At 35.7% G+C, this 19,183-nt stretch overlaps 1 protein-coding gene across 1 annotated transcript; it reads right to left on the reverse strand.

Moving 5' to 3' along the window:
• Positions 1 to 4,097: 4,097 nt before the first annotated feature.
• On the reverse strand, positions 4,098 to 16,772 carry LOC115979027 (DNA-directed RNA polymerase 1, mitochondrial). The gene is made up of 19 exons (XM_031100973.1): positions 15,638 to 16,772; positions 14,994 to 15,263; positions 14,771 to 14,910; positions 14,613 to 14,679; positions 14,379 to 14,437; positions 14,005 to 14,122; positions 13,690 to 13,803; positions 13,373 to 13,504; positions 12,868 to 13,284; positions 12,123 to 12,173; positions 11,611 to 11,681; positions 9,903 to 9,987; positions 8,409 to 8,561; positions 8,214 to 8,288; positions 6,882 to 6,971; positions 6,706 to 6,753; positions 5,233 to 5,347; positions 5,032 to 5,135; positions 4,098 to 4,924 (listed from the first exon to the last, which is right to left on the reverse strand). The coding sequence occupies exons 1-19, from the start codon at positions 16,463 to 16,465 to the stop codon at positions 4,814 to 4,816; spliced, it is 3,048 nt and encodes a 1,015-aa protein (XP_030956833.1). The 5' UTR covers positions 16,466 to 16,772; the 3' UTR covers positions 4,098 to 4,813.
• Positions 16,773 to 19,183: the final 2,411 nt, after the last annotated feature.

Raw genomic sequence — 19,183 nt, forward strand, 5'->3', positions numbered from 1 at the left:
GTTTTTGCTTTAGATTTATTTATTTTTGTGTGGGAGTAGGGGAACAGAGACAGAGCTAGCTTAGGATAGTTTTTATCTTTAATTTTCTAGGAAAAATTATCTTATAACTTTATACAATGTCCCCCTCACAATATGTAGGTTCCACAAGTGTGTGTGGAGGGGTGTAAACACAAATTTTTCTCAATTGTAGAAAATCAAACAATTAAAAAGAAATATGGTTTGAAAATATAAATTTGTATTGATGAATAATGAGTACAATCTCTATTTCAATTCTTTTACAAAAGAATACCCTCTGATTCTATCTTCTTTGAATTTGACTCGAACAAGAATCTTCTTGACTTTAATTGGAAGATGGATTGATCGGTCTTCACAATAAATCTCTAGCTTCGAGCTTATTAGAGATTTATTGTTCTTCAAGTCTTCGAATGTGAAGGCTCTAGGGTTGAAGTTCTTTAAGGCTTTAGAGGCGTGATCCGTTGAGCTTCAAGATTTGGGTTTGTTGAGGTTTATGGAGGCTTTTTAGCTTAATTCCAATAGAACTTCAAAGAACTCGAACAATAGATCTCCTTGAATTTGGTTGGAAGATGGATTGAATGGTCTTCTCAACGAATCTCTAGCCTTGAGCTTGATAGAGATTTGTTGTTCTTCAAGCCCTTTGAATGTTCTTCAAGTTCTTCAAAGATTCTTGAGACAAAATTTCTCCAAAACTTGGACCCCTTGAAAACTTCCTGTCGAAAATGAGAGGGTATGTCCTCTATTTATAGTGATTTCAGAGGATAAGCTCCACTATAAATTGATATGCTTGAAAGTATGTAGCAGACTTTTGATTGGTCCAAATTTTTCTTAGAGATAATTATCTCTATTTATCTATTTTGACAAATATCATATTTTGATAAGGATAATAATCAACAAAGATAAATAATTATCTTTTTTTTTTTAAAGGGAACAAAGATTTCATTGCTTCAAGAAATTGGCATACAACAGGAAAGACAAAATGGAAACAGACCCATAGGACCTAACCTGCAGGCGCAAGGTCAGCAAACCTAAACAACCAAAACACAACTAAAATATACCACCAGCTAAGCAACTTAACAAGAAAACAATCATGTTGAACACCCTTTTCAAGAAGACAAATCAAACAAACAGAGAAAAGCCCAAGGTCCCAAAAAGCACCAAAGTGCAGACAAGATCAAGCATCATTAGCAGGACCCAAGTTGACCGGTTCGCATAGGCGTTTAGAAGCCCAGATGTTCTCTTCCTCTGAAGCTTCAGTCACTCTCCAACGCTTTGCTCCAGACTTCAGCATTTGCGCGAGAGTTTGGTCTTCACTGGCTTTCCCTTTTGCACGGGCTACTTTTTTCAGATTGCCTTTGCCCAGAATTTGTTTTCCTTTTCCTTGAGCTTTGGCCTGAAAAATAACACCAACATGGGCAGCCTTGGCCGCATTCAACAACTCAGTTTTATCTTTCTCATTTGTTTCTGATGGAGCTTTTGAACTCGAGCTTCCCTGCAAGAAAGAGCCTTTTGGGCTTTGTGAAGCAAGGCTTTTTGGCCCATGAGAGAAAGAGTCGTCAGTTGGGAGAACCTGCCTTAGCTGATCACATGATGTCTCAAGGGAACCCAAGGCACCCAAATCCTGTCCTGTCACAGCAGTCTTTAGCAGCACAGTTGGTCCCCTGATAGCTTGTACTTCTCCAGCAAGATTTCCATCCGCACATGTGGAGTTTTCTTTCCCCCAAGAATCACATTTCTCCAGATTACTCTTCCCGCCCACAAGACCAGAAGCTTGAAGGAAAGCTGATGTAGAACCAATCCCCTGTCCGGTCAAAAGCTGTGCATCAGCCTCACCGGAGATCATACGGACCATCTCATTGTTCAGGTTCTTTTCCTTGGCTACCATTTTTGTATTCCACCCCGCCCTTAGCCAGTCCCCATATTGATGGCAAGCTGTCTGCCAGTCCCTTGCTGCTGGGCAATGTTTTTTATCATGCCCAAGCTTCCCACAGATGAAGCAAACCGTAGGAAGCCTTTCGTACTTGAACGTGAGCCATAACTGTTTCTCTTCAGAGCTTATAATATAAGCTCCTCTTCTTAGAGGCTTATCAATCTCCAGCTCCACACGAACTCTCATGAACTTTGCCTGGTCAAATTGCCATAAACGCCTATTGACTTCCAAAAATGTACCTAGCTTGCTATCGATTTCTTTCCTAACGTCTAGTGACATATGCTCAAAGGGGAGACCCCAAATTTGTTCCCAAAATGGAGAATGGGTGAAGGAAATGTTTGTGGAAGTCAGTCCTTTTTTCCATCTGCAGAGCAATAGGAGGTTGTTGTCGAAGCACCAAGGCCCACACCTCTCAACCCACTCCATCTGGAATTTTGAGCTAAACTTGAATTGGAGTATATTGTTCCCAACTTCCACAATCCTCATGTCTGAACCCATTTTCCATGCTGATCTGAGGGTGTTCTTCAAAGCACGTTGGTTCTGTTGCCAATTAGCGAGGAGCCGTCCAAAGAGTCTGAGGGAACATTCTTCCAAAAGGCCAAGGCAGTTTGAGACTGAGATGGGAATAGCTTCTTCTGCTTCTTTTGTGAGTTATAGGTTCTGTAAGCTAGAGAGAATGCTTGGGTCCATGACTAAAAATATTTACTCTTGCCTAAAGAGAACAACCAGAAAACTATACAACCCAAAAAAAGAAAGATTTGGGAAGGAACAGCTCGTATTCAAAAACGAGAGGAAGAAAGACTCCTACTAGGGAGAGAGAGCCAATTCCCCATCATTATTAACTACTCGCAAACTTCTAATCCCTTGATAAATAATTATCTCTATTTAATTTATTTAATAAAGATAATTATCTACCAATTTTGAATAGAAAATTTATCTTTATTTTATTTATTTACTTATTTTAATAAAGATAATTACCTATAAATTTTGAATAGGAAATTTATCTTTATCTTGTGGGCCAAATGACATGTGGCAAATTTTGATATGCCAATGTGATGTCAATTTGGATGACACATGTCATCATCTAATTTAATGACATTAATTTAGAATTTGCCACTAAACTTTGATGTGGCATTTTATAATTGGCTTAAAATTTTGCCTCTTACAAGGGGCGTCCCATAATATTGTCTTAGGGTGAAATATTGCCTATATCACCCAAGAAAAATCTAGGATCACATAATTTTTCATAACTTTTTGTCATAACTATAACGTGGTAGAGTGTGATTTGTAAAGAAAAAATTGTGGGTTCATGTGTGAGTAATGGTTAACCACTCACAGTCTATCACGTTAAAATTGTGACAAATAAGTTGTGAAATAATTTGTAGCCTTGGAACTACCCATATCACCCCATGACCACCTTTGTCCTCAAATACATTCTATTTCCTAGGAAAAATTGTCTTATAACTTTATACAATGTCCCCCTCACAATGTGTAGGTTCCACAAGTGTGTGTGGAGAGGGACATCGCATAAAATCGTCTTAGGGTGAAATATTGCCTATATCACTCAAGATAAATCTAGGACCACATAATTTTTCACAATTTCTTACCACAACTGTGACATGGTAGAATGTGATTTGTAAAGAAAAAATAGTAGATTCATGTGTGAGTAATAGTTAACCACTCATAAGCTGTCACGTTAAAATTATGACAAATAAGTTATGGAATAATTTGTAGCCCTAAAATTACCCATATCACCCCATGACAGCCTTTGTGCTCAAATACGTTTTATTTTCTTGAAAAAAAAAAAATTGTTTTTTCTACGAGGGATACGTGTTGTGTGAATTCCACAGTTTTGTGATGAAGAACTGCACCCCATGTTCCCTCCACTACCATCCAGACAATTTGGACATAGCCAATCATTAGTTGGGAGGCACAGACAGATGCCTATCCACTTGGATGAACGCTTATGCATAGATCATATTCATATACATTGCTGATAATCAGAATGGATATTCTAATAGATCAGACCTCAATTCTTGTCATTGGTGTGGCCTTTTTCTTTGTAATATTATGAGGGGAGACCAGGCCATTGTTTAAAAAACTTAAAAGAGGATGCATCAGTTGATGGGGGATATGTAGTACTGCAAGCATATTAAACAACTCAAAATGTATTATTTTCTCTTTATTTCTTTAGAATCAATTGAAAAATGTTGCTTTGAATCAGAGAAAGAATCAAAAGGGAGGACAATAACTAGTATCAGAATAGATTCTACACATGAAATGGTAAACTTTACTCACAAAGAAAGACACTGCCAACAATCCAATAGACTAGTTGAGCAAAATTATCAGAAGCCCACTGAGACTTGTTGCACTTGTTTATGAAGATATAGAACCTCGATATGGTATCCAGGACTATAATCCTTTGCTAATTTGTTTTAATCTCCTAAAGTGTTGCAGCTCTAACTTCCTCTGCTTTATACCTAACCCTACTCATCAAAAAAATGTTGGAGCTGTTCCTGTTCTTTCCAAAAATGCTGCACGTTACATCCATCTCATTTTCTCAGTTCCTTTCAAAGTAGTAGATGGAGAAGATAGGACCGAATCCCTTGTTTGGGATATTTCCTGCTAATGGCTGAATGCATTCCGTTTTGACAATATGTACAAGAATTCCTGCAGGAAACTGATTGTGGGTAGCCAAACCTTGAGTTTCTTCTCAACTTTATTTCTATAATGGCCTATAGGATCTTGCCTCAACAATCTCATGCCTGATGAATGGAAGAGCTAAGCTGTAATCACCTTCCATTGAATGACAGAGATACAGAGTCCAAGTTAAGAAGGGGCACTACTGAAGTAAGCATTTGGCTCAGACTAGTTGAAGAAATAAGGAGATTCTAGCACATCTCTAAGATCAAAGTCTCCCCGCTCCGGTAAGGGAGGAAAGTTCAACTTAGGGAAAGACTTCTGGAAGCTCTCCAATAACTGTATAAAGTAAAACAAAAGCAATCATCAAACATTATCATACCCCAGTGAGTGTAATATAACAAACCACCAATCACAAGTAAATAACAAAATCGGAGGTACTTTACATTCTCTAATATTGGGGCCCCGTATAGTTCAACAAAATTTTCTCTGAGTATTTTGTTCATTTCATCAACATCAGATGCATGGGTCCAATATGAATCGTGGACTCCTGTAATTAAACATTGGTATCATATGGTGAAATTTCAAACATGTTAATGCACATATGTTTGTGATATATATAAAGGGGGAAGATATTCAGAACAAACCTGCAAAGTTCAGGCCTGCCTTTTTGCAGGCAACAGCAGTCATCATCATGTGCGAACCGTCAAGGGAGTGCACAAAATTTGGGGGAAAAGCTGTCCTCTGCCGCTTAACCATGACCTATGAAAGTGAGAACAAAAAAAAAAAATAGTTATCAAAGGATTGGTTCTTACATAGCTTTAAACTCAAGTATGAGATTACTTTAAAATCATATATGGGATAAATATCAGTATCTGGCTGTAACCAGTTGACTTCATGTGGATCCCACAGGATTTCAGCTCAAATCTGAGTACTAATTTGATTCAGATCTCTCTCTCTCTCTCTCTCTCTCTCTATATATATATATATATATATATGAGATGGGTTCAAGTTACATTTGAAGTTACATATTTTTTAGACCATAAATTTCTAATAGATCTAATGGTCAAAATAACACTATTGGCCATGTCAGCATTGAACATTTAATGCTTGCTAAATTAACTAATCTATTTATTACTTTTTTATTTTCTCTCTCTCTCTCCTTAATAATTACAGCTCTCAAAAAGTTGAGGGAGAGGGTGGTGGACTTGTGGAAGAACTAAAGAAATGGAGTTGGTGTCGTTGGGACTGGGTAGAGGAATGAGAGTTCGTAGAGAATTATGTCCGTAAGAGTAGTTACCTAAGGGAAATGAAAGGTGGCTTTTTAACTAAAAATTGGATGTAGATTTGAACCATCAGATTTTTTTTTTTTTAAATATGAAAAAAGGATTTGAATGATCTGTTGGAAATACTCCAATAATCATATTGGCTTTCTTCTATTTGATTGAGTGCTCTCTTGTTTATTTCTCTTTATTGTAACTTCATGTGATTGATGTTAGCGTCAGGAAGAGATTTTCTGTTTTACAGGGCTTGGCCTTGTTGGTAAGTTGGTTATAGAAAAATACGTTGATAGGGTAAAACTTTTACATTCAATAATGATTTGATATTAAGTTCATTAGGAAGAGGTCTCTTCTGTGCATCCATGGCAGAGAAATATCTCCCCTGCTTTGAGAGTTGTAATTGATAAGGCTAGATAGAAAAATAAATGATAGAATTGAATAGATTAGTTGATTTGGCAAGCAATAAATATTCAATGCTAACATGCCCAGTAGTGTTATTTTAACCATTAGATCTATTGGAAATCTATGGTCTAACAAAGGTGTAACTTTTGTGAAGTTACACCAAGTGTAACTTAAACCCATCTCTCTCTCTTTCTCTCTCTATATATATATAGATATAATATATATATATATATATAAATAGATATATATAAAATAAGTTTAGACTCTCTATTTGATATTTTAGCTTAGATTTAAATCCAAATCAGGACAGAAATGGATTGATTTTATAACTGGATTTCTATCCATTGACTGCCCTAATTTATCAGACAAGAACTCGGCATAAATTCAACACTTCTCTCTAGGGAAAAAAGATATGAGAAAAAGATTGAAGAAAGCTACCTTGTCAGTTTCCCGTCGTAGTGTCAACACCTGAAGAGAGGTCTTAATCTGCATTAAATTGAACACAGCCTTAATGACATACTAAATTTTAATGTTGTATTTGTTTTAAATTGTCCTAACTTTAAAAATAAGTGCATCAGCCAATTTGAAGTTCTATAATTTTATAAGAACATTACAAGGTGCCTTCCCAATTGCCGGTAAGGTTGTACCACAGGAAGTCCAAGAGGGGTGGTCCATCGTACGGGTTGATTCTCCGAAGCTATCACCTGTTATACGTTAAATTTAGGTATCAGTTGTACAAAATAGTGAACAATACTACATTTATACAAGAGCATAAGCAATAACTACTAAGCACAAAACTTGAAAAAGAAACATATACTTTAAAATTGCCAACATCATGTTGAGAGACAGCTGCCAGAGAGTAAGCAGCTCAACAGCAATGAGTACAAATATTACACTGCTTCCTGACCACAAGATTACAATAATGCAACAAAATTCTAGCACCAGAAATTCCATACCATACCATACATGGATATGTGCAAAAGGCAACAAGAAAACCATATTTGGGATTCTTATTGCACTTAAGCATTACCTATAATGCCTGATGAAGAATCAAACCAAAGGAAAAGCCACCAACAAAGAATAAAAGGAGGAATGAGGGGCCCAAATTGAATAAATTTTTCCATTTATAAAAATATGAATTAAAAGGGGAATGAGGGGGAGTCTAGGCCTACATCTGAGGGAAAGTGTTAAAATAATGGTTGAATCATTAAATTCATCATTCCCTAGTAGCTCAGACTTTTGAGACAATAGGTAAATTATAAATATTAGTAGAAACCAATCAGGTCTATCAAAGTTCCCACACCTGTTACCCTCTTAACAGGATTTGGCACATGGACATTTAGTAGACTAGGATTTGAGACACTTTAACAAATGTACATGATGCTCTGTGTTTGACCAAGAAACTTGAAAGGTCCAAGCCAATTCCATACATGAAAAACATTGGCATGTATATAAAAGAACAACGATAACAACAACAAAGTCCTAGTCCCAATATTTTGGGTCAGCTACAGATCCTCAACAGAGTAATCATAGTCAACCACATGTACTCTATAAGCCATTCTATTTTATCCAAAGTCATATTTTCTATTATCTCCTTATTGAAGATTCTTTTTTACTAATATTGATGTTAGTTAAGGTCTTTCTCTACCTTTTTTTGGTTCCCTTGACTTGAATCAATTCACTCTTTCTCATTGGTGCATTAATTGCTCTCCTCTACACACGATCAAAGAATGTCAAAAGACTCTCCCACTTCTTTTTATCAGTAGTGGTCACCCCTATCTTTAAGAAAATTTCTTCATTTCGAATCTTAACTTAATATTCCTATTTCAGTTACTCTCTTTTATGAACATGTTACTTCTTAAGGCATGATCAGCAAATTGTTGGCATACCAAAAAGAAAAAGAACTTGCTTGATACACAATAGATCACCAAACAAATGAGACACACCTTTGCACAATCGCCAAGCCAGCTCATGATGCTTCTTGCAGCTTCAAACATCTCTCCTAAGGCAGTCAAGGTGGTCTGCCCATGCAGTGAAATATTCAGTACAAGGTTATAAATGCAGACTCAAAGACACAATGCACACAAGAGTGCATGCATTGCACAAACACAGAGACACACAGTTCAGTATTATTCTCATACCTTCGCAGCATAGCAAGATGCAGCAAACAGCTCTGAATCATCTGCAATGGCACAACGTTCCTTTAATCTCTTCTTGATCTGATCACGGGCACCGATATAAGTTACACCATATACTGATGTCATTACTGTTTGCTTCACCAATTTTCGGTCCACCTATTGGATACCCAGTAATGAAAAAATTTATTAGCATTATAACATGAGCAATCAGCACAAGCAGTGCCAAATAAAATTCATAAACTCCAAGCCACCTAATTCACATAAAATAGAATAGTGTTAGCTGAGCCAATAAAGTCAGTCTTCATAATGTTAACAACTACTATACGCCAAATAGATAATCTTGAACAAGAATTTTCATGGATTAGGATCCTCTAAAATTCTTAGAGCAATTCTATCGTGGAGCAACGAAAATCCTGTCCATTCATTTTGAAATAATTGGATAGGATTTTACCACATCATCAATATTTAAACAAGGAAAAGCTTTGGCTCCAAACACAAATATGTTTGGAGCCTCGAGCTCCAACCACCTCTAGGAAAAGGACAGATGTCCCGACAATGTTGGTAAAAGCGTTAAGCACGCTTAAGTGCATAAGCCTTTCGGAGCCTAGGTGCAAAGCACAAGCACACGCTTGATTAAAGTAAAGTAAGTTTTCAAATGTAATATCTCATTAACTTCTAATAAAAATATTCTTAACATATAATAAAATAATAATAATAATAACTCAAAATTTGTAGATTTTACCTGTAAGTGCAATTGTATAATGTTTGTAAGCTCAAATTTTACTTAAGTTATTTAAATTCTTAAAATTTTTATATAGTAAATTGAAAAAAATTATCAATGATTAATATGCTAATAATCTAGTCATATAAAGTTTAGACATAATATTTTGTATAATTCTCTTGTGCTTTATAAAAGTACATAACCATAATAGTTATGATCATGATGTATATGGTTCAATCAACAAATATCTAAAAGTCAAAGACCAAAAGGCACAAGAATTGTAAATTAACCTTGTTTGTAACTTATAAATTGTAAAAAATAATACTTTGCGCTTCTTCAAAAAGCACCAAAAAAGCGTGCCTAAAGCGCTTTTCTTTAAGTGAGCTTTTTTTTGCTAGCGTAGCATTGGGAGCTTGAAGCTTTGAGCTTAAGCACGCTAAAGTGCACTTTTAACAACACTTGTCATGTTCAATGCACATGACTCACTTAGTTGGCTGGGTTGAGTGAGTCGTGCATTGCACATGACAAGGATTAATACCATCTTCCTATCAATTCTTGCTAGAGCCAACTTTTAAACAAATGTTGACAATAACTATTTTGGTATCTATTTAAAGTACTGATGATGTGGCAAAATTCAATCCATTCATTTCAAAATGATGAAAACATAGGATCTTAATCCATTTTAGGAACTTCATGGTGGAGTTGCTGTAAAAACTCTTAAGGATCCTAATCCATTTTACAAAAATAAAAATGCAATGACAAATAATGATGAGAACCTGATTGATTAAAAGCCTCGCATGCAATGCATTTGGATTACTTGCAGGATCTTTCTCTGCATCTCTCCTCATGATATCAAGTACTCTGCAACCATAACAACAAAGTTCAATCAGATTTTTTATGAAAAGATGACAGTAGGTTAAACAATGAGGGTACTGGCTACATTTCCCCTTATAAATCCCTATATTTTCATAACTTGATCCCATGACCTCTGTTGTTAAAGGGAGAGAAGTACTACTTGGCTACAAGGCAAGTGGTTACTGGTAACAATAATTTCAACTATATTGATTAACAAAATTGCTCTTGGAAATTTTAGTCACTTCAACGTTAGAATTACTGGACTCTTGTACAGAAGCATGATAATAGCATGCAAAAAGTGCAAAACCTTTTTTTATTTTTTCTAACAACGGTGAGAGTGCTTCGGGCACCTAATTATTCCTCAAGTGTGTGTAGTCCTTCAACCCACACGCACCAAGTGATTATAAGGAGAATTCTTTGGGGTGACCCCAAGATGCTGGTTAGAGATTTTGAACCCAAGACATCATAGATCTCATGAGGTCTTAGGAATCAGTCCAACCCTTTGGGTTAAAACCATTCAAATAATTAAACACCAACAGGAAGAATTATTTGAACTTTTTAAAAACAGATAACTGAAAATAAATTTTTTTTGATTAGTAGATAACTGAAAATCAATGAAACATTTTATTAGTAAAACTGGTTTTTAATCAAAATAACTGATTTATAAAACATAAATGTTTATTGTAATTTTAATCATAATCTTGTGTGAGATTTGAATACTGTTATTTAACACTAAGGCATTGGAAAAATTCAAATAAATATTTTACACATCATGAACTTGTCTCTATAGGAGTATAATAGCATGCTTATATAGACTATTAAGACTAAATCCTAAGCCTAATTGACTTTAGTCATCCTAATTATTGGAAATTCCAAAAATAACCGTAACTATAGGAAATCACAAAAAATATGAATAACCTCATTAGCCAATTAGACCTAAAAATGAAATCCAATGGACTAATAGTAAAAATACAATTGAGTTCAAATTTAAATAAAACTAAATTAATATAAAATTATCTTTGCACCCCCTGCACCATGGAGATATCATGACATTACCTTTCAAATCCTTGTTCATATGATTCTCAGTTTTGGATTCATCCAGTAAAGCACCCATTATATAGGATATTCACCTTATTTTGGGGGGTAAGGATGTTGTAATTTCATTTTTCCCCTCACTTTCCTAATCCCCAGTGAAATTGTATCCCTTACTGTGGGCTGCAACCTTACCTGGCATCATCTAGCATATTTGTCCTCCCCCACCCCCACTTTAAAATTTTACCGAAAAGAAAGTAAAAACACTTCTAGAACCCATCCTATCTATGCAAGAATAACTTGATATCCAACAGAGCTAACCAACCTGAACAAGTCAACAAAGGACTTATCTAAAAGAAATACTCAAGAAATAAAAGCCATCAAAATTGATCTCATTGCACTGCCTTGAAAGAATAAGATTCACGGGAGATTGTCTTTTGTTTTACACTACTAGGGAAAAATGTTTATTTTTGTGTGTAAGGGGCTTCCTTCCACTTGTCATTTTGATTTGGTTTTCATTTACAGATTTCTTTTCAATCCATCAGAACAATTTGTCCCCTGCTAATATATTCTCACACACACAGATAGAGTGCTAACCTGGCAGCAATTCCTGAGTAAACATCTGCAGGTTTATCTCCCGCAACAAGATTTACTGCAGCCGCTCCCAACTATGAAATTAAAGCAATTTAATCAACAAATTAAAAATAAAAAATAAAAAAATAAAAATTGCAGAGAAGTGTAAGGAGTATAACACACATGTTAGACAAGAATGATGGAAATTAATTTGCCAAGATTTAAGCAGCCTGAGAATTTTGAATTCCCCTAGAGGTAGTTTGATAACCATTAGAAGATATATCATATATGCATATAGCAGAACCAAGTCTTCCTCATGTAACCTCTCTCTCTCACAATATGTAATTTATTTGTTGCAAGTTTTAAAGCATCAAATTTATGTCCAAAAAGAACTTTAGCTTAATATGAAAGGCTCATTAATGATATATATGTCCTAAAAGCACACTTAGATCATACATCCATATAAGAGAGCTTCATTGTGCATCTTATGTGTACAGCATCTTTCTTCTATTAAAGCAATTAGAGAAGTTTGTTACCTTGTCCCTTCCAAGGGCAGCATAATGTTGTAAGCCATTACACGAACCATCCTTGCAGAAGAATCGAGAGAGAAAGAAAAATAAGGAAAATACTAGAGTTGGGACAATAAACCAAAGCATGGGTTTAGCAGAATGTGTGTGCGCATGTGTAAAAGATTCAAATATAAACCCGTTATTAAGAGATTACCCAAAAAAAAAAAAAAAACTCTCTTGCAAATGTAGACTGTACTATAAGCCAACAATGGATAAATGTGCCAATTGCCTATAAGGGGCAAAGCTCCACATTATAGACCTTAGGGCCAGCTCAAATCTTTATAATCATTAGAAATTTTTCCAGTCAATCTGAAACAGCAGATTGATAAAGTAAATTATAAAAAGAAAATTCAGCTTTAAGAAACTAAACATTCACTTCTACCAAATGAAACACATGCAGAAGCAAACCTCATTCACACAGGCAGACAGTAGAGTGCACATAGAGAAGCACAAAAATTTATGCATGCAATAATATCCTGACTTTAGTTCCAATTGATACAATTGCATCCAAATTAACTTTCTGCCTTCTCCTCTTTTGGGGATTAAACACTTTGTTTCATCTCATTATAGATTAAAAAGTTTCCAGAGAAGTATTTTGATTTTGATTATTTCTTGAAGTGAAACAGAGTATCAAGTACATACTAGGGTATTATTTACTCAATAAAAATATTACCAGAATAACATTTGTGACAACACGTAAGGAAAAAAGTACCTGGTGGACAGGCATGTGAGAAATAGTAGTTTCTGGGGAGGGGTTTCTCAATGCTTCCGAGAGATTAATACAAGCTGCCAAGCATTGAAATGGATCCTCCGCACCCAACCACCACCGCTTACCTTCAAGGGGCCTGTCTGCGGAATCGAAGATATCATCCAAATGGTTTTCAGCAAATGCTATTCGGCCCTCATAAGATAACTTATCCACACCACCAGCATACAAATTTGCCAAATGTATCTTCAGCCACCTTAATCCTGCCTTTCCAAGAGGACGCCCCTCCGCAAACTCTAGGATGCCTCGGCACAGATCAGATCCAAGATGATTTAAATATGGGTGCATGGGGTATGCACGACCTCGGAAATCAAGGTTGTGAGGGTAGTAGAAGCCTTCCTCATCCTTCATCTTCCGAGCAACCTGCTTCCCAATCAAAAGAATTAATACACAATCTGTTTGGGAGCTTCAACAGTTCTAAGTAGATTCAACTAATCAAGGTAGCTCTTACAGCAAGTTTAAGTTCTATATCACATCGCTGTGAATGCCTCTCACTATTCTCCTTTTTTGCAGCTTTAACTTTCCACTTCCATTTCCGAATTTCTGTTTCATCTTCTGTGTCTGGTTCCTCCGGCAGAGGGACCTATTTCAGAAAAGTGAAGATGAAAGCTTAACAACCAGAAGCACAATGCTGTAATGGATAATTATTTTCAGTGACAAGGAAGAAAATAGCAATTTAGTATTTTGTTGAACAGCATGAACTTCTTTGATTCAGAAGAGTGGAAAAATAATCCACCAATGAAAAAGGAAAAATAAATTGTTACCCACATCTTCACGGTCAATCAAGTCAGCAAGACCACCTCCACTAGACCATATTCTGTCTATCACACTAAGTACCCTTTTGTTTACCCTCCATTTGGTATTTCCAAGTGTATCTAGAGCCTACTTCATAAAACAATCACAGCATTAGTGCAACAACTGACAAGCAAAATTAAGAAAGCCTAACATAGAGCAAAAATGTATGATCATAGGATGAACTTTCAAGGCCTTTCATAGGTGGGGAATAAGATACAGAACTAATGACCACACTAAGGAAGAAATTCAGATCAAGCACTAAAGAGACAAAACCCAGGGCTCTCAAACCTCAAAAACAGGTTCTAGTTGCTTTCTTGGAGTCCTCTTAACTGCTTCACGTTGTTGTCTCGCTCCATGAATTCGCATGACATACGATGGTAAAAACAAGTATGCCCCTCTATCATACCTGCCAAAAATTGCAAATTTTTAACTAAAAATCAAAAGATAGACCCAGCATGCAATGCTCAAAGTATAAAATTAGCTAGCTTTCATTGAACATTTAAGTAGCATAACAAGCAATTTAAGCAGAAGGTATTAGAAATTTTGGATTCTATATTGGTATGATCCAGTACCCTATATTCTCTAATTAAAAAATATCATTTTGCTTAGAACAACCCAGAATGAAACAAACAGAGATTTTGGTAGAAAGTTGGATGCCATACCCTGTCCAATTTATAGGAGGCACTAACATAGGCATATAAGGAATGACCATGTGCCTAGCCTGTTTAGACAAACAGAAAGTAGAACTGTTGTTATTCATCTTGGATAAATAAGGGTGCAAAAAATTACATCCTTGCACTTTGCATGGTGTCAAAAAAGAAAACTTTTATTAGTTAAAAATACCAACCAACAACCATTCAATACATGCCATGCAAAGAAGGTAGTGGTGTACTTACAGTTCTCTCCAGCCCTTTGCGAACTAGTGGGTCACATTCGATAACACCATATCTCCTGCTGCATTTCCTATAGACAACAAAGGTAAAGAACACAATTATACATAGCGATGAGAGAGAGGAACAAAAACTGAATTAAATGGAGATGGAATTCTCCTCACTGTGACTGTGCTTCTTTTGTCACAGTTTTCAAGGTGTGTACAAATGCAGGCCGAATATCTGGTGGACCATCTCCAAATTGATCAATTGGAGGTTGTATATAAGCCGTTTCCATCAACAATTGAATCAAGCGGCAGCCGACCTGGAAATTACAAGAACCAAGGTATGACAACAATAAAAACAACAAAGACCATTTCCATATTTACAAGTACAGACATCACAGACCTTAACTTGAGCCTCCTGACCCCAAGGTTTTGAATCATCCTGTTCCTTCACTATTTCCCTTACTTGAACCACCTTTTTCTTTTTCAACAGGTTACGAACTTTTTTCCGTAGTTTCTCTTTTTCATTCGTCAATTTTTCCTGTTCATTAGTCATGGGATCACATTCACCTTCAGATTTCTTATCTGTTGTGTTCTTATCAGATTCACCTTCCACTTTCTTATCCGTTGCCCTCTTCTTCTTTGACTTCTCAAAAAATCTGTGTATCCTAGCCTGATGCACATAAGCAATCATTACATAATAGCTTTCAGCAAGAGAAAACCAGGAAAATTACTCTGATTGGGGAAAATTGTAAATTTATGATATATCTTGACAATGAAGAAACCCACCATCACTAAACATTAGAATTCAACCACTGAAGGGAATTTTTGAGTTAGTGGACCATTAACAGAATGAAGTTGATTGCCACATATAGTTTAAGTTGTAGCCACAGTTTGTAAATTGTAGGAGAAGTATTGTTAAAAGACAAATTATTTGATATCAAAAGGTCATATTTCTGTCAAATTCATCACTAAATATGAACACTGAAGCTGTTGGGTGCAGAGTAAAAGAAGTATGAGAAATGAAAAAGTGAAAAACAGACCCACCTCATTTTCGATTGCTTCACCTATCTGAAGGGCAGCTTGCACCACCCTGCTACTGCCAACACCACCAGTATTAGTCATCAACAATCCCATCAACTTATGCATTGTGATAACAGCCATCATATCGGGTGGTAATTGATCGAAAAAGGGATAATGAGAGGGCTTAGTCTTCTTTTCCTTTCTAGACTCTTGATCAGCAGCAATAGCATCCCTTAAGGGTTCAAACCAACCAAGAAATAAGGACTTAATGTAAGGCAAATTGGGAGCAAGCTTCTGCTCACACATATCAGTAAGAAGCTCCTGGTACTCCTTGGCAGCATCTTCCCAGGCCTTGGTCTCTAACTTGATTTGCCGATTTCGAAGCACATTATACTTGGCTATCCCCATACCAGCCACCATTTTCTTGGGCTTGGGATTGGGCTGCTGCCACTGAGAGGCCACAACCAGTTGATCTTGTCTATGTCTATGTCTGATCATCAAGTCTTGGACTTCATCGGAGCCAGAACCAGACAATTCCTCCTCGGAGGTAATAGCAACAGCCTCAGCAGCAGTGGCATAACAATTACAGTTCCCAGAAGAAGAAGAAGCGGCAAAAGGGTTTGAGGAATTTGGGAAGCTGGGTCTTCCTAATCCGAATCCATTGTTTTGGGAAGACAATAATAATAAGGGAATGGATATTGGAGAAAAACCCAGAGAAGAATTTGAGCGTGTTGGAATAATCTTCTGGGCAGAAATGAAGTCATGAGAAAATTTCATCGAAAGTGGAGAGTCGGAGGAAGAAAACTTGATAACGTTTTTGGAAGAAGCTTGTTTGGCGAAATTCCTCCACATGTTTGATTAATTGATGAGAAAGAGAACCGCCAAAACGAGCAGAAGAAGAAGAAGAAGAAGAAGAAGAAGAAAATTGAAATGGGCATATGAATATGAATAAGAAGTAGAAGTAGTAGTTGTAGACTTGTAGTAGTAGTAAAACGGAGAAGCGAGAGAGAGAGAGTGAGATCTGGGAGTGGAAGACACAAACGGAGCTTATACTAAAACTACCTCAATTCTCAGACACTGCAAGCAACCGGCCGCCTTTCAACTTTAAAACTTAAAACCCTCCTTAAACCTACGTTTCTTCTTAGGGCCTTGGCTTCGGCCAGGGGGCTTTACCGTAATGTTCTTTTTTTCTTTTCTTTTTTTAAACTTTTGAAACCCGTGTGTATTGATTTTTTTTAAAAAAAAACAACCCATGTTTATTATTTTAAACATGTATTAGTGGTACACGTATCTTTAGACCAAAAGCTTATAAGGCATGAGTGGGAGGCGTCTCTCCTCGATGTGAGATTGGGCAAAATCTTAAAGATTAAGGCTCAACGCCATTTCTAAAAAGGATAATTCTTTCTTGGGGTAAGAGATTCGTCCCACCCACAAGTTATATTTATTAATAAAAATAGTATTGGTTTATAAGTTGATTTTCTACTACATTAAATTATATTTTGTGATTTTTATATTAGTGAGATATTAAACTATAAAATGTAAAAATCACATAAAAATTATTTAAAGAGTTTTTTTTTTTTTTTTTTTTTGAGAAAAGAGTTCGGATATTTTTAGCAAATACTATGAGCTATAAAATTATTACAATTATTATTATTATCATTTATGATGTTAAGGTTCAACCCCAGTCGAACCAAAGAACCGAGTTCTAGTTCTCATCCTGATTCTTTGTCTACTCCAGTTTTTAAAATTGATTATTACGCTTTGTTTGTTTTGTTGATAAACGTTCTGTAAAGATAGTTTTCCACATTTTTTAGTATTTGGTATCACAAAAAAAAAAAACTGGTCAACGAAAAACTATTTTTAGTTAACGAAAAACACTAATAAAAATAAAAGCTTATTTTTCTATAGGCTGTTTTCCAAAAAAAATAAAATTTGGAAAACAATCTCTATTTCATGTGTTGCATCTCCTATAAATATTATATTTATTTGTAGTTGCGGGAAACATAATTTTTTAGCGTATTCTCTCTCTCATAGTAAGCTATCTCACTTTTTCTCTCTTCCTTTTAATTTTTCTCTCCTTTGTCCTCACACCCTTACTGTCACTAACTCTAGTATCTCCTCTTCCCATAAATCTTTCTCTCTCTATTTGTCTCACGTCTCTCTTTTCTCTATGTTTCTCTTCTCCTCTATAATACAGTTCTCTGATTTTTTTTTTCCCCTCACTGATCGGTCAATAGCTCTAACTTGCAAAGGAGAACAGATTTGTAGCAGTTATTATTTCATTCCTCTCTACCAAAATCTCAATTCTTTGCTTTGAATTTCAAGCTTGATTTTATTTTTTTTCTTTAAGAAATTTTCAGTTTGATGGATTCCAGGCAGAAGCTACTTCTTTTTTGCACATAAAAGTGCCAAAAAAAGAAGAAGAAGAAGAATGAATGAAGTAAAAGACAAAAATTTTAAATATAGTGCCTCTATGGCTCTAAATTGCTTTTACATAGGACAATATTTACGGTAAATTAATAATATTGTTATATAATAAATGATAATTGTTTAGGGGAATTGCATTTGTTGGCGGATATATTATGCAATGATGATATATTATATAGATACATTACATAAATACATAATTTAGAGTAATATTGAAAACTTGTAGTTAACCATAGTAAACAATTTGTGTACTAGTAAAAATAATAGACAATTAAAAGTTATTGTTATTTGTACTTATTGAAGATGTATTCCCCTGTCAATTTATATGTGTGTGTGTGCGCTCGCGCATGCACACATATTTTAAATTATACCAAAAATATAAATAAAAAAGTTGCATACCAAATATCAGAAAACATTCTCAAACTCATTTTCAAGGTCGTTACCAAACACCGAAAAATAAGATAGTTTTCTAAAAAATACTTTTCGGAAAATGAACCATTTTCTAAAAAACAATAATGTTGAAACAAACAGGGTGTCAAAGAATAACAAAACTTGTCATAAACCATATCTTCTTCCCCACTTATTTAGTAGAGATGGCAAGTATATCCCGCACTACCGAACTCATCTAACTCACAGCAAATTTTACCTACCATGGAGAAGTGATGGGCAATGAAGAGTTTGACTCGCCTCACCCCCACCCACCACAAATGCGTATATATACACACATTTTTTGTTGGATTTCTGTGTCAGTTTCACTCCTATCTCATTAATGTTGATATCACCTCATTACCTCAAACTCAACCTTTCCTTACACCACCAACAACGCCCCCCCTAGCCCCCCCCCCCAACATATATTTTCCTTACCCCCCTGCTGCCATTCCTTTTTCAGCTAAATGAGATCAATGGTACTATTAATCACTCTATCTGCGGTTTTTAATGCCACCTGCGTGCTCGAATGGTATAGAAATGAACTTCCGCTTCCCTAACTGACTCTTATTTTCTACTTTTCTCAATTGTGTGCCCACACCATTCTAGGAAAACCAATGCAATCTAACTTGTCAAATTCAAACTTCATATGTTTTTTGTTTTGCCTAAATAGCGTAGAGTTGAGTGGTTCCGAGTTACACATTTTTGCCATACATG

This window comes from Quercus lobata, chromosome 3 (genome assembly GCF_001633185.2).
Source record: "Quercus lobata isolate SW786 chromosome 3, ValleyOak3.0 Primary Assembly, whole genome shotgun sequence".
NCBI classification, from domain to species: domain Eukaryota; kingdom Viridiplantae; phylum Streptophyta; class Magnoliopsida; order Fagales; family Fagaceae; genus Quercus; species Quercus lobata.